This window comes from Colias philodice, chromosome 1, assembly GCF_061535455.1.
Source record: "Colias philodice isolate Cphi_HAF_F1 chromosome 1, ilColPhil1 Martin Lab GWU primary, whole genome shotgun sequence".
In the NCBI taxonomy this organism is placed as follows: Eukaryota; Metazoa; Arthropoda; class Insecta; order Lepidoptera; family Pieridae; genus Colias; species Colias philodice.
The window spans coordinates 9,131,065-9,144,486 of NC_143086.1; the positions used below are offsets into that span (position 1 = coordinate 9,131,065).

At 33.8% G+C, this 13,422-nt stretch overlaps 1 protein-coding gene across 10 annotated transcripts in view; it reads left to right on the forward strand.

Moving 5' to 3' along the window:
* Positions 1-13,422, forward strand: part of trol (terribly reduced optic lobes) — a 108,310-nt gene that overhangs the window by 28,302 nt on the left and 66,586 nt on the right. For 9 of the 10 annotated variants that reach the window (XM_089715044.1, XM_089714976.1, XM_089715008.1 and 6 more), the window contains exons 2-10: positions 3,559-3,688; positions 4,662-4,728; positions 5,080-5,159; positions 5,535-5,697; positions 7,014-7,186; positions 7,762-7,896; positions 7,967-8,275; positions 8,522-8,602; positions 9,350-9,463. In XM_089715044.1, the coding sequence (XP_089571170.1) occupies positions 3,559-3,688; positions 4,662-4,728; positions 5,080-5,159; positions 5,535-5,697; positions 7,014-7,186; positions 7,762-7,896; positions 7,967-8,275; positions 8,522-8,602; positions 9,350-9,463 (1,252 nt within the window). The remainder of the gene's footprint in view (positions 1-3,558; positions 3,689-4,661; positions 4,729-5,079; positions 5,160-5,534; positions 5,698-7,013; positions 7,187-7,761; positions 7,897-7,966; positions 8,276-8,521; positions 8,603-9,349; positions 9,464-13,422) is intronic. The other variant, XM_089714995.1, reaches the window with a different exon arrangement.

Sequence of the window (13,422 nt, forward strand, 5' to 3'; positions counted from 1 at the left end):
AAAGACGAAAGGTTGTTTAAAGTAGGTACACTAATTGATAATGAACGGCATAGTGCTACATTGCCAATATTTTTTATAAATATGCTTAAAGATATAACTAATTTTACAATGAAATCCAGAAAAAGAAATTATTACAAAAGCGCGTGCAAATAAAATAAATATAACTAATAACTATTTAAATACAATAATACACAAATCAAATCCGATTCAATGCAAATCAGTTATACTGTATTCTGCTAATAAATTCAGTTAATCAATTCCAAAAGCTGTGTGATATATTTCGTTAACATTTCACTGCATCCGAGAAAGGCTTGAAAACGCGCGTGATAATTTTATTACCATCAATACGCGTCATTGGCTATTATGAAAAATCATTGAAAATACACATGATATAAATTACCTTCGATGTAACCGTAAAAATGAAGGCGTGAGTCACTGACCATAGTATATAAATGTGTCCTTCTCTATTTTAGTTCGGAAGCAATAAACTCTAAAATTAACTAATTGTTTAGGTAACGCGGTAAACCACGAACGTTACGTGTCGATCAGTTTCCAGCAAACATTCCTATACCATGCTATATTTTGCCTATTGCCCATAATTTTGTTATGGGCTTAATGCACTTCTCAGGCACTTCCTCAATAGCTTTGCCTTTTTAAAACTTATTAAGATCGATCGATCAAATAGTTTGTGAAAAAATACAATGATTTTATTTAATCCAAAATGTTTAATAATTATTATTAACTCCCTGATGTAAATGAAAGACTGCAATTAAAATATATTAAAGTTGTAGTTGTAAATAACATAATATCGATGTTCTCAGAATGTGCGCCCACCCATTATAATTAAGCAACGCTTAAAAATTCGAACGAAGTATAAAATAATGCTTCCTATATTTATTTTGTAAACAGACTTATATTTCTAATGTATACGATAATTATGTGTATTAACGCTTTCCCGTTGCATCAGACTCCGATTATGTAACATGTACCTACGTCAGTTCTATTGAAAATAATGAAAACAAGTTATGTCCCATTGAAATTTAAATTGTACTTGACCGAGTTTTTTAATCAAAGGGTCTGTTTTAGTTAAATTGAGCCACAGACATCTTCAAATATATTTGTTTTATGAAGCGTCCAATTTGTATATGATTGGCTTAATAACTGTGTCGCAAGCAACAACACTCCTTTTGTAGATTTACGATTTTATGCTAATGTAAACCGAGTAGGTTACAGTATTTATTGGATATAATTCAAAACAATAATAAATTGTCTTTTAAACCTCAATACATTAACTACTTAGAATCGTACAACGTGCCTTTTAAATGAGATTTTCATTGTCCAATTTAATATTTGTACAAGCAACAAACTGTATTGATTATACATACCTATAGGATTTACTGTTATGTAGAGTCACTATTATCGAACTACTTACTTTTAGTATTAAACTTCTTAAACCAATTCAACCTTCAATATATTATATAATCAATAAGAAGAGTTTTTGTTTTATATAGTCTCATGTAAAATTCAACACTTAGGGCAATAAACGACACAGCTACTTTAAATAGACCACGAAGTTCATAACTCGTCGATGCTATAAATTTTATTTTAGCCTTCTAAGTAGATCTGAACAAGACATTACAGAATTCAAAGCAAAGCATACTTCCACGATATAATGTCGTCTTAACATTTTAAACCAAACCAATAATTATTATGAACAGATTATTACCAAGCCCCGTTTTATATGAGTAAATTTAGTCGGTAATTGAAGTGAAAACTTCTTTAGCGGCGTTGAGTATAAAATCTTAAACTCGCGTCAGGACACGTGACCTGATCGAAAAAGCGTAAGACGGATGGATATCAAACATGCTCAACGTTAATAATCAAGTTTTCACTTCTGCCGGCACTCCCGGAGTGCATCCCGTCTTTTTTTATAATATTAATTTGGTAAATATTGTATCGGAGCTGATACTTCCTTGCTGAAACTTTCGAGATTAGCAAAGCTTGTAAGCTTAAACTTAAAACTTTACAAAACAAACTTACTCGAAAGCTTTAACAAAATTGTTATTTTTGTTTAATATTATTCTTTATTTTCACGTAACATAATTTTCAAGCGAATTGTGTATGCAAACCATTCTGAGACGTTCCAAATCTGGTTAGATTTATTTGCTGAAGTATCTTGCAGTCTAAATTCCTCCATAAAGCTAGGACAAATATCTAAGTATATTTAGGTCCATTATCTTGCAAGTCGCGTTTTCCACACTTGTCTACGGATCATGTTGGACTATATAAAATTGCAAGGGGATCTCTCGATAGCGTGAACGTCCCTCTCTCTAATTGCGGCTTCCAAGTCGATTTATTTGCGAATCGCGGAATTATGTAGACGGCTAATGATGCATTTAAATACTAAGATTTACACGACCTTGATTCAAACACAATTTTTCGAATCTTTAAAATAAACATTACGTAAGTAAATGGACTATATATTTACATTGTAGTATTTCTTTGAAATGCTGACGTCATAATTACATCATTAAGTATGCATTTTAACATCCTCTCTTTACTTGTAAATTTTAAATACTTGTAAAATATACGAGATTTATATTTTTAGGTGTTATGTTTGATCGTTCTTTAAATTAAGTGGTAATAATGTAACATATATTAAAATATCCTCTTCATTTAATTTTAAACATTGGATATTACAGACTATAATTAATTTCATGGATAACTTGTCGATGTATAAACATGCACTTGCGGTTACGACGACAACACTTGTATACAGTATAACCATTTAACATTTAAATAATAACGATCCATTAATATGTATTTAAATTACCTATATTAATTACCTTATTAATTATTAATTAATTATTAATTATTAACCTTACCTTATTTATATTTAAATTAAAATTTCAATACTTATTTCGACTACATAAATTCTTATCTTACTAAATAAATTCTTATCATAATCAAAATTTGATACACCAAGGTTTTTGACCATGGGTACCATGGACAATCTATTAGTCACGCCGAGGTCGCGGTACCGTGCCGAAGATGACTGTAGGATTAGCATTATTGTCATCTGATTGGGATAAGGTGACAGTAGAAATATTTTGCCACCCAGCGGGCTGCCAAATCGAAATCGTTAGTAGGGCGGGGCGAGCGCGCGCCGACCAATCCAACTGCGTCGTACTTGCCTATTCTTGGAGACATCCCAGAAGCATCTATATTTTAATTATATTGTACACTGGGTATATACTTTCGTCGTATTTAATTAAATGATAATTACGCACAGATCTTGGACATATTCATACCGCTGCGCTATGTAGGGTACATAAAATAACAGAGGTTTACAAAACTCATTAATAATAATATACATCTAAATTCTACATAATAAGTATGTCTTGATTCAAATAGTCGCTTTAGAAACAAAGAAAGTATACAGAGTACTATAATTTGGAGATTAAAAGAATCCTATTAAAAATACAGGAATGAAATATGGGTCATTGTATTATGAAGTACATTTAGATCTAGATTTGCATACAATTTATTTGATTGCAGGTTTCAAAAGCTGAGGATATATACTGGGAAGGAGAGGATGACGCTTCAAACGAATTTTTGGAAGTAGACGACTCGGACAAAGGTCTCGGCATTGGAGGCCATTTACAGCGGCTTAAACGAGACTTTATGTGTAAGTATATACTTTATTTATACCGCCTCCATGGTACAGTGATGAAGGGGTAAGAAAAATAAGTCCTGGTCCTGGTCCTGGTCTGGCAGGACATAAAAGGCTGATCATATACTTGTCCCAAAAAGAAAATTGATCAGTGAAATAGAGATATGAAAAATACATCTGTCCCATACCCCACTAAGGGACACGGGACTTTTGCGTTATTTAAGCAGCCATACTAATATTGCTTTGCCATATTTCTATTTACGTCTAAAGGTTTATGAGGACAAAACACTGAACAAGTAAATTGTAACTTTTATTTCTATGGGTCCCAGAGAAGCCTTACCAACAACACAACAATTACATACAACCTTACTCATTTTCTAAAGAACGCAGCGTGGGGCTTCAAGTACATATTTTAAACGTGTTTACACGTGTTCCTATTGAAAGCTCGTAACTGAAGTTGGTTGAAGTTGGTTACACGGTCAATTTGTAGTACCTACGCTTAACGTGACTTACATTCTAGTGGTTTATTTTTATAATATATAACATGAAACATGTAATTATAAAATAATATATAAGCTACCATAAGCTCCGACAAACTCTTGAAAGCTCCCAAAAAATGTTTTAAATATGATTGTTTTATAATGACGGACGTTCATTAATATGAATGTTATTAAAAGGTCTGATTAAGTACATGTTAAGAATAATTCCATAAATAACAGATCAAATTGTACAGGTATTTGTAGAATTAGTTGATAATCTACACTAATATTATAAAGCTGAAGAGTTTGTTTGTCTGTTTGAACGCGCTAATCTCAGGAACTACTGGTCCGATTTGAAAAATTCTTTCGGTGTTAGATAGCCCATTTATCGAGAAGATTATAGGCTATATATCATCACTCTAAGACTAACAGTAGCGGAGCAATGCGGGTGACACCGCGGGCACAGCTAGTTTCTACGATATTTAATATGAGCTTTTTCTAATTTCCAGCTTTTTTCTCATCCACGCCGGGTCCTGAGTACGACGAAAATGTCACGGAGGATGACGAAGATATCGGGTAAATGAAATACTTACCTACTTATTATTATTTTATTTACAAAGTTGTTTAACTGGGGGAGCTTTATTTTACATTTTATGAGAGTCTATAATCGGAAAAAAACATTTTCTGCACTTACAATAAATTATTCTTACTGTAATAACAAATTTTATATTAATTTATTTTCTTTATTTATTATAAATATAAATATATTCATACAAACTCCAATTGATTATAAAATTTATAGAATTCTTCTGCTATTTTCACACAATTTGAAACTACTTTTGCTTACTTGCATTTCAAACGTATTCGAAATACAACACTAAATACAACTAACTACATTGGCTAAATATTTATTCCGTTTACTTTCAGAGACAAAAACTTCGATAGTCTCAATGAAGTCGACGGCGGCTCGGGATTCCCCGATCGAGTCGAACCGGAGCTCAGAGAAAGTAAGTTTATTATATCATCCATAACATAACAAACACAATACAATTTATAGGTATTTACATTACTGTTGCGAACTTAAAATTTATAATATCAAAACATTTATAGATATAACGGTTCTAAATTGATTGTATTAACAATCGCGATATATGTTAGAAAATAAACTTTAGAAAACATTATTTCTGGTAGGCAACCCATAAGCTCTGGGCGTCGCACTTGGCTTACCACCATGCAGTGCGCCTGCTCGTTTGCCTCTCTATGCCATAAAAAATAGTATACAGTACTAGCCACCTCTACAAAATGAAAAATATTTTCCAAAACCCAACTTATTTAATTCACGAGTATAACACAAAAACTTACGAAAAACCCTAACATTACAGAGACGCTCCGTGTCACGTTCGTGGTAATGGAGCCGTACCAAATGAACTACTCGAACCGGGACTCGCTGGCCTTCCAGAACTTCTCCAAGTCTCTCGCTGAAGCTGTCAACGCAGTGTTCCGGGACCTTCCCGGGACTCATAGAGCGAACCTTGTGAGGATACAGTAAGTACACACTACACGTCGTGTCATAATTATTATCAACCAGCTTTCGGCCCTGCGTATTCAAAGGAAATTCCCATTGCAATGAGATATTTCATACCAAATAGCCTATGTCACTGGAGATATTTATTTATTTATAATACTTTATACTTTATTGTACAAAAGAATGTAGGGAATGTAGTACAATATAATAAGGTACAAATATTTTGCACAATAGGCGGCCTTATTGCTACACAGCAATCTCTGCCAGGCAACCTGAGATAATTATCAAGACACAAAAATCATATCATAAACGCACTTTTGCAATTATAATATTAGTAAGGAAAATAAGTCGTTTGAAAGTTATGCGTGTACAATCATTTCAGTGTTCCTTTTTTATTCATCTAAGTAACCGTTTAAATGGAAATATCAATCACAACATTACAAGTAATAGAATGAATAGACAAGGTGTTATAATAGGGTTTATGACTATAATCCGCTAAAAGCTGATCGGATAACAGTAGTGCTAGGTTAGAACTGTGATTTATATTCATTCTAATATTTTCAAAATTATCGTTGTAATAAGTACATGTTTCCAAAATTCAATTCCATAGTTGGTACGTATTTCGGCATATTATACAATAATGGTTCTTATAATAAAATCCTTTGTGTGTTTTAAAAATATTAAGTATTAAATTTTCACATGATTCGTGAGTGAGATGAAGGCTCATAGCTAAGCTACCTTTTGCTGTAATCCCATCCGGATCCAATATCTTTCCGGAAATTCACATTTGAACTTATTTATACGAATGCTGAGTCGTTGTGAAGCAAGTGTGGAATTTACTTACAATAATAAATCTGTCGCATTTTATAAACATGTTACATATTTATGTTTATTTGTAACGGTGCATTTACATAAAACGAGAGAATGCTCATTCTAACCTCACTGTCAAATTCCTTTTAGTGTAAACAGGCGTTGAGCATTCTTTCGTTGTTCTTAGTGCGTTCGAAAAATTTCTATGCAATGTTCAAAAACTACGAGTTTTCGTTTACACTAAAAGATCACGAAAGAATGCTCTTGCTCTAGCTCTATGTTCGTTTGATGTAAATGCACATTAATATGTTGTTATTTCATATAATAAAGCTGAAATGAATTACGATTATTATTAAAAATGTTAGACTAGTCACACTGCTCAGTTTCACACATAATATGACAGCTATACATTGATGTTACCAGTGTTACTTACTTGTAGATAATAATATAGTAATGTAACGGGTCTAGTAACTTTTCTTTGCAATCTTTTCTTAATAATTTCTTTTATTTGTTTTCTTAATTGCAGATCTCGCGCGACCGACGAGTTCTCTTGTAAGGTTACGCTGGAAATTGTCACAATCGGCTACGAAGATACGGACAAAATTGTTGAAATACTTCGCGAGCACATCAGGAAGAAGCGACATCTTGGTGACGTCACGGTTACTGATGAAGATTTTAGTGCTACTGTCATTGATCCAGGTTAGTTTTTATATATCTATCTTTTTAAAGTGAAACTTTTATTACATCGTCTCAAACTTTTTGGCCTGTGTAGCGCATGTCGCGTGACGGTCGGCTGCCGAGTAGGTATAAAGCAGTGTTCGGAAAGTTTCACTTTTACCGTGGTTTCATAAAACCACGCAACATTTTTGTCTTTTTATACATACTTTTTTAATAAGAAATATTACTACCCTCTTATAAGTTTTCCTTCAGAATTTGTAAGCAATTAGATGCATGTGACTAGATTCAACATTGACACGGAGTGGAAGGATCGGATTAAAACGTAGCCTCGAAGGAGGAACCTCATAAAAAAATTACCAACATAAGCCTTACTGGTTACGGATTGAACTAAAACGGAAACTGAAGTATCTTTTAACCACAATTGTAAAAGTTTAGCAAAACAAGTATAACATAACAAACGAATCACTGGAATAAGTGATTAAGATTAATAACTTTTAAGCTTATTTATCTGACGTTTCATACACAAAAATTATGACTTATTATCGTCATTGAGTATCACATACTTTGAAGTAAATTCATGGCATATTAATCCATAGCATACAACACACCCCTTGACACCTGTGCTGCGGACGAATCCAGATGTAACGACGGTCGCTGTATCCCTTCATCCGCCTTGTGCAATGGAAACAGGGATTGCTCTGACGGCTCCGATGAGATTGGTTGCCCATATGGTATTCTATTTTTTTTTTTCTGTTATTTATTTTTGTTTATGCTTTTTTTTATTTTTTAATGTTTTACAAGCCGAAGAAGATCAAAGTATATACGACGACGAGGATCCAAAATACGAGGACAGGAACGTACAGTCCGCTACGCCCGAAAGCTTCCCTGATGCTCAGAATCGGGACAGTGAGAATAACGCAAACAACGGAGTGAACAGCGAAACAACAACATCGTCACCCCCCGAGTCTGACCTTGGCGAGGGATCAGGGGAGTGTGAGAAGATCACGTGTGAAGGGTCGACCCTCACGATATGCGTGTCACAACGCTGCGACGGCATTAGAGACTGTCCGAATGGCTTTGACGAGGATAACTGTGAAATTCCCTCTACACGTATGTAATCTTTTTCTTTTCAAATTTTTCGTTCCTTTTTGTTTTTTTGAAGTGAAACTTCTTTAGGCGTTGAGCATTATTTTAAGGTCGCGTCATGGCAATACCGTCACGTCATGGAGTAAGGCGACGATTTTGGTATCTTTGAATCTTGCCAAAGAAGTTTCACTTATGACACGTGTGCTCGGCACACACGCTTTTTTGGTTATTTTTTTATTAAGTTATTTATTATTTTTGTTATTCTTAAAGAACGTGGGGATGCTCCAGAGCAAACGGACGAGGAATATAACCCAGAATCTGTGCAACCTCAACAGCCGGAAGAGCCACAATGTTAGTATTGTATGCAGGATTAAATAATAAGCAAGCAAGCAATATTTTAAAAAAAGCAACCGCAAAAATTACTTATAAGATTCTATGAACTATGGTAATATAAAAACAAACATGCACTGCGAAGATTTAAATTCTTATCTGTATGAAATAATAATTTTTAAACGTTTAAACGTTTAAACGTTTAAAGAAATTAAAAAAAAAGGCTTGTATAAGTATCACGACTATGCACTTGTGTTTCCTTAGTAAAAGCTTATTTCAATTAAGCTTATGTTTAAGCTATATAAAGCGTTTTGTGACATAATATTATCTATGTATTACCTCTTCAAACTACATAAGCTGAAATTTTTAAATTATTGTGTATATTATAATTGTTGTATTAAAAGTCTGAATAGACTATATTTTGTTTAAAATAAGTATTTATAATGATATACCCATGTAGGTACTATATAAAGAAAATTAGCTCCTGGATTGTGAAGTTCTAAAAGTAGCTAATTATGTTTCTTATAGTATTCGATGATTACGGATTTGAAGTCTTTTGGAGATTTATAAGTGTTAAGTGTTTGTATAAGCTATACTTGTTTTCCGACTGTTTATTCAGTAGTTGAGAATTTAATAAGTCGGCGGGTCCACACAGAGCGAGCAGCCCTCGAAAAATTGCTGTTTAAACATATAGCCCTGTGTGGATTAACCTATCCACTAAAATATAACCTATGCACTACATTAATTAAATATATTTTTAACCCTTAGCATGTCCAGAAGGCGAGATGCGATGCGACGAAACCCGTTGCGTGGCTAACTCCAAGCGTTGTGATGGTTACCACGACTGCGACGACTGGACTGATGAAGAAGGTTGCCCTGAACGTGAGTACACTTTTACAGGTTAATGGAGATCGTCATAATAACCTGGTGATTTACGCGCGAGCGTAGGGTCCTGTACAGAACACAACAGCCAACAGGTGTATACAAATCTTTGAATCTACTCCAATCACAAGGAACCGCCTACAGGTACACTAATGTCTAGTACGTGATGGATGAAACGAGTCTTTGAGTTTGATGCCCGGTGGGAAGTAAAAAAGAAACCCAGGCTAGCAAGACATTGAAAGAAAATCAGTGAAACAGATGCACAATGCATTGCAAATAAGAATACGGGAATTCACTTAGATCAGTGAATATCAGTTATTTTGTGCAATCGTTTCTCTTGCTCGTTCTTAAGGTACTAAGTACTGAAGTAGCAGTTCTTTCGTGTATACCTAAATGAGTAGATATACGTGTGATTTATGTATGATTATAAATTAATACATATGTAAATGTAAATTATTATTATTCTCAGACAGCAAGTAGCTATATCAATTAGGTATCCAGGTAATAGCCACTACAATGAGTTCATTGGTATTTTATTAATACATATAAACAATACTGTTTTATGTTAATTTAGAACTAAAAATACTAGAGTTTCGTACTCAAATAATAAATAGTAAATCAACGAATCTAATATAAATAATTTTCTTCGGAATAGTCATACAAAATGTTTATTTCTTTCCGTGGTTAGCATTAAATTATTTTATTGCAATTCTGTTAATCGATTGGTCACGTTTCAAACTTTACTGCGAATATGGTTTGATTTAGTTCAACTAGTTGACGCTAGATGGCGTCCCTAAGCTTATATTAAGAAAGCTGTATATTATTAGTCAACGGTTAACTAATTATGCAGCTTAAAACCTTCACTTAAATTATTTTTAATGAATACTTTTACTGCAATGAACCCTAAATCGTAAAATCTGATTAAGCGGATTTTTATTATTGAACTGTGATGCCATGTTTCGAATATACTTAATTAAGGTTGTGCTTATAAAAATTATAAGACTTCAATTGTTGCATTACATGAGTTTATAATAGTTTCAACAGATAAAACAAACACGTATGTTTATTGTTTAATCACATGAACCAGGTCACATTGAAAAATCTTAGAGCTGGTAAGTAGGTCCGTTTGTTTAATGCATTCGCGACATACTAGCAGCGAGTTAAAACGTATTAGCTACATTAGTTTTTTAATCATAATTCAAATAACGATAAAAATAAATTAACCTCTCGAGCAATGAGCGTCATAATTTAAATCAAATTACGGAAATGACCTATATGAAAACGGCAATGTGCAACTGCTTTGTATTTACACAGATGGACTAATAACGCACGCATGCTGGCAATTAACATTGGCGAAAGAGCTATTAGTAAAAAGGAAGAAAAATTTACTCAAAATTGTATATGCTAACATGTATATTAAATTACGATTAATCAACTTTTAGGGTCAAACCTAAATCAAAATGTAAACAGTTAAAAATATTGTAAATGTACTGGCCAAAATATATAATATGAATATTTATTTTTAAACAATAATTCACATTCTATATATAAGCCAGATGTAGTTTTAATATCAGCAGCAAGTCTAATTTCTCTACGTGGGTAGGTAGATGCTTGTTTCATAATTCTTAACAACCAAACGATATTAAACTAAACAGCATAATGCTCTTATTCAAAAGGAATCTCGAGTGCATCAAATCTCAAGTATTGAAACATTATATTATTTTATAAGCAGTCTCTAAATATTAAATTTCCCGCTTAATAGCGTGGGATTGAATTTACCATGTTGATTTTAACCTAATATTTATGTGAAGCATCAACACTTCATAAGTATTTCGTGCTGCAGCTATAAATAATGTCAAGTTTATAAGATCGAATAAGTATTTAGGTAGTAGAAATATTTTTTCTTAATATTAACTCTTTTATTTTATAAAAGTTCAAAGAAGGCAAAGTATGTCTAGAATGTAAATATTATTTATTTATCGTTTTAGTTTTAATAATCTCAGTGGTTTTATAAAATAAAAAAAAATATTAAAGTCAAACTAAAAACAATTTTATGTGAAATAAACAATGGATACACTGCCAGAGATACGAGAAGGTACCTTTGAATATTAATCCAGAAATGTCATTATTAAGGGTGATTCACAATTATGATTTGCAACACGACTGTCGACAACAGTATCAAAAGTACGTGATTGCTAAAACGGCACCGTCTTTATGATGATTACATTTTCAGTTGTTGTCCATATTACTGCTAACGATTTGTAATCGTTAATTAAACCGCATCTAGACGGGCAAAAACATCGCCTATTCGTGTGATTGACGTCGATATTATAACTACAGTTAATTTGTCAATTTTAAAATATAATTATGGTTGTTTTTTTTTATTTGTTTAATAAGTAACTATTAAAAATAGTTTTGTCAATCAACAGTTAGTTGTGCTTTTCGGAACTTTTCTTCTTTACCTCTAATTAAAGAAAGCATACAGTATTATAAAAATAAAAGAATAAAATAAAAATTCTTTACAAATTAAATTAAAGTTTTTTCTAATTCTTTTAGGGACTTAACTATTTTACAATAGCACAAACAAACAACATGCTACTGGTATTATTCCTCTATCGTCCTGTTACACTACACTATTTCATTAACTCTCGTTAAAACCCCGCAGATTATTTAAAGAACCGAACACGTAACACTATTTAAGCCACTTTATGCCAATCAACACCAAGGCGCCTGCGTTGTTAGGCCTATCCTTAATTAATCGTACGCAATCATTTATTCATTTGATCACTTAACATACCATAGTCATTTGATTTAGATCTTGAATCATCGTCTATTTTTGGCACTTATTCGATAGGTTTTTTTACTCCTTCGTTACAATTGAAAGAGTAATTTAAGTCTATTATAATGTTTGCTCAAACAAATTACTTACTTACTTACTTACTATCTGGCGCAGTGACCCCAAAGTGGGTCTTGGCCTCCGACAACAAAAGACGCCACTTATCCCGGCACAGTGCGATGTTTTGCCAGTCTCTTCTGTGCAGTGCCACGAGATCGTTATTCACTTGGTCCGCCCAGCGATACTTAGGACGGCCAACCGGCCGGCGGCCTGAGGGACGCCCCAAGTAAACCCGCTTAGCAGCCCGATCATCTCCCATCCGCAGAACGTGCCCCAACCATCGTAGCCTATGCGCTTTAATCTCGCCTATGATGTTTGGTGCAGCAAAAAGTTCCTCCAGCTCCTTATTTGATCTGATTCTCCAGCTACCGTCGTTTAAGGGTATCGGGCCCAATATTTTACGGAGTACTTTGCGTTCCGTTACGAGAAGCTTCTTTTCTTCTTTTTGGGTGAGCGTCCAGGTTTCACAGCCGTACATAAGAATCGGCCTTATCACGGTTTTATAGATTCGAAACTTTGTACGTCTGCTCAATAATTTGGACCCAAGTATCTTATGAAGTCCTGCGTTACACCGAAGAGTGTTTTGGACACGAAGTTCGATCTCCTCTTCTCTACTATTAGTGTCTGTTACAGGACATCCAAGATACTTGAATGTAGCTACGCCCTTAAAAATGGTGTCTCCAACAGTTAGGTCTTCCCGCTTTTGTCTCGTGTTTCTATAACGGCGCATGTGCTGGTACTCCGTTTTGGATTCGTTAATACTAAGCCCAATCTTAGCGGCTTCTTCTTTAAGGCATGCTACAGCCTCCGTCACTTGCTGCTTCGTTTCCCCTACCATTGCGAGATCGTCGGCATATCCGATAACCTTGTACTGTCCGTTTAAAGTTACTCCACCATTAAGGTTATGGACTTTTCTAATGACGTGTTCAAGTGCAAGGTTGAAAAGTAGAGGTGACAAAGCGTCTCCTTGCTTCAGACCGCTTATGACAGCAAACTCATTCGTGAATTCAGCTCCAACTCTTACTACTATATTACTTTCTTGAGTAGCCATTTCAACAAGCCT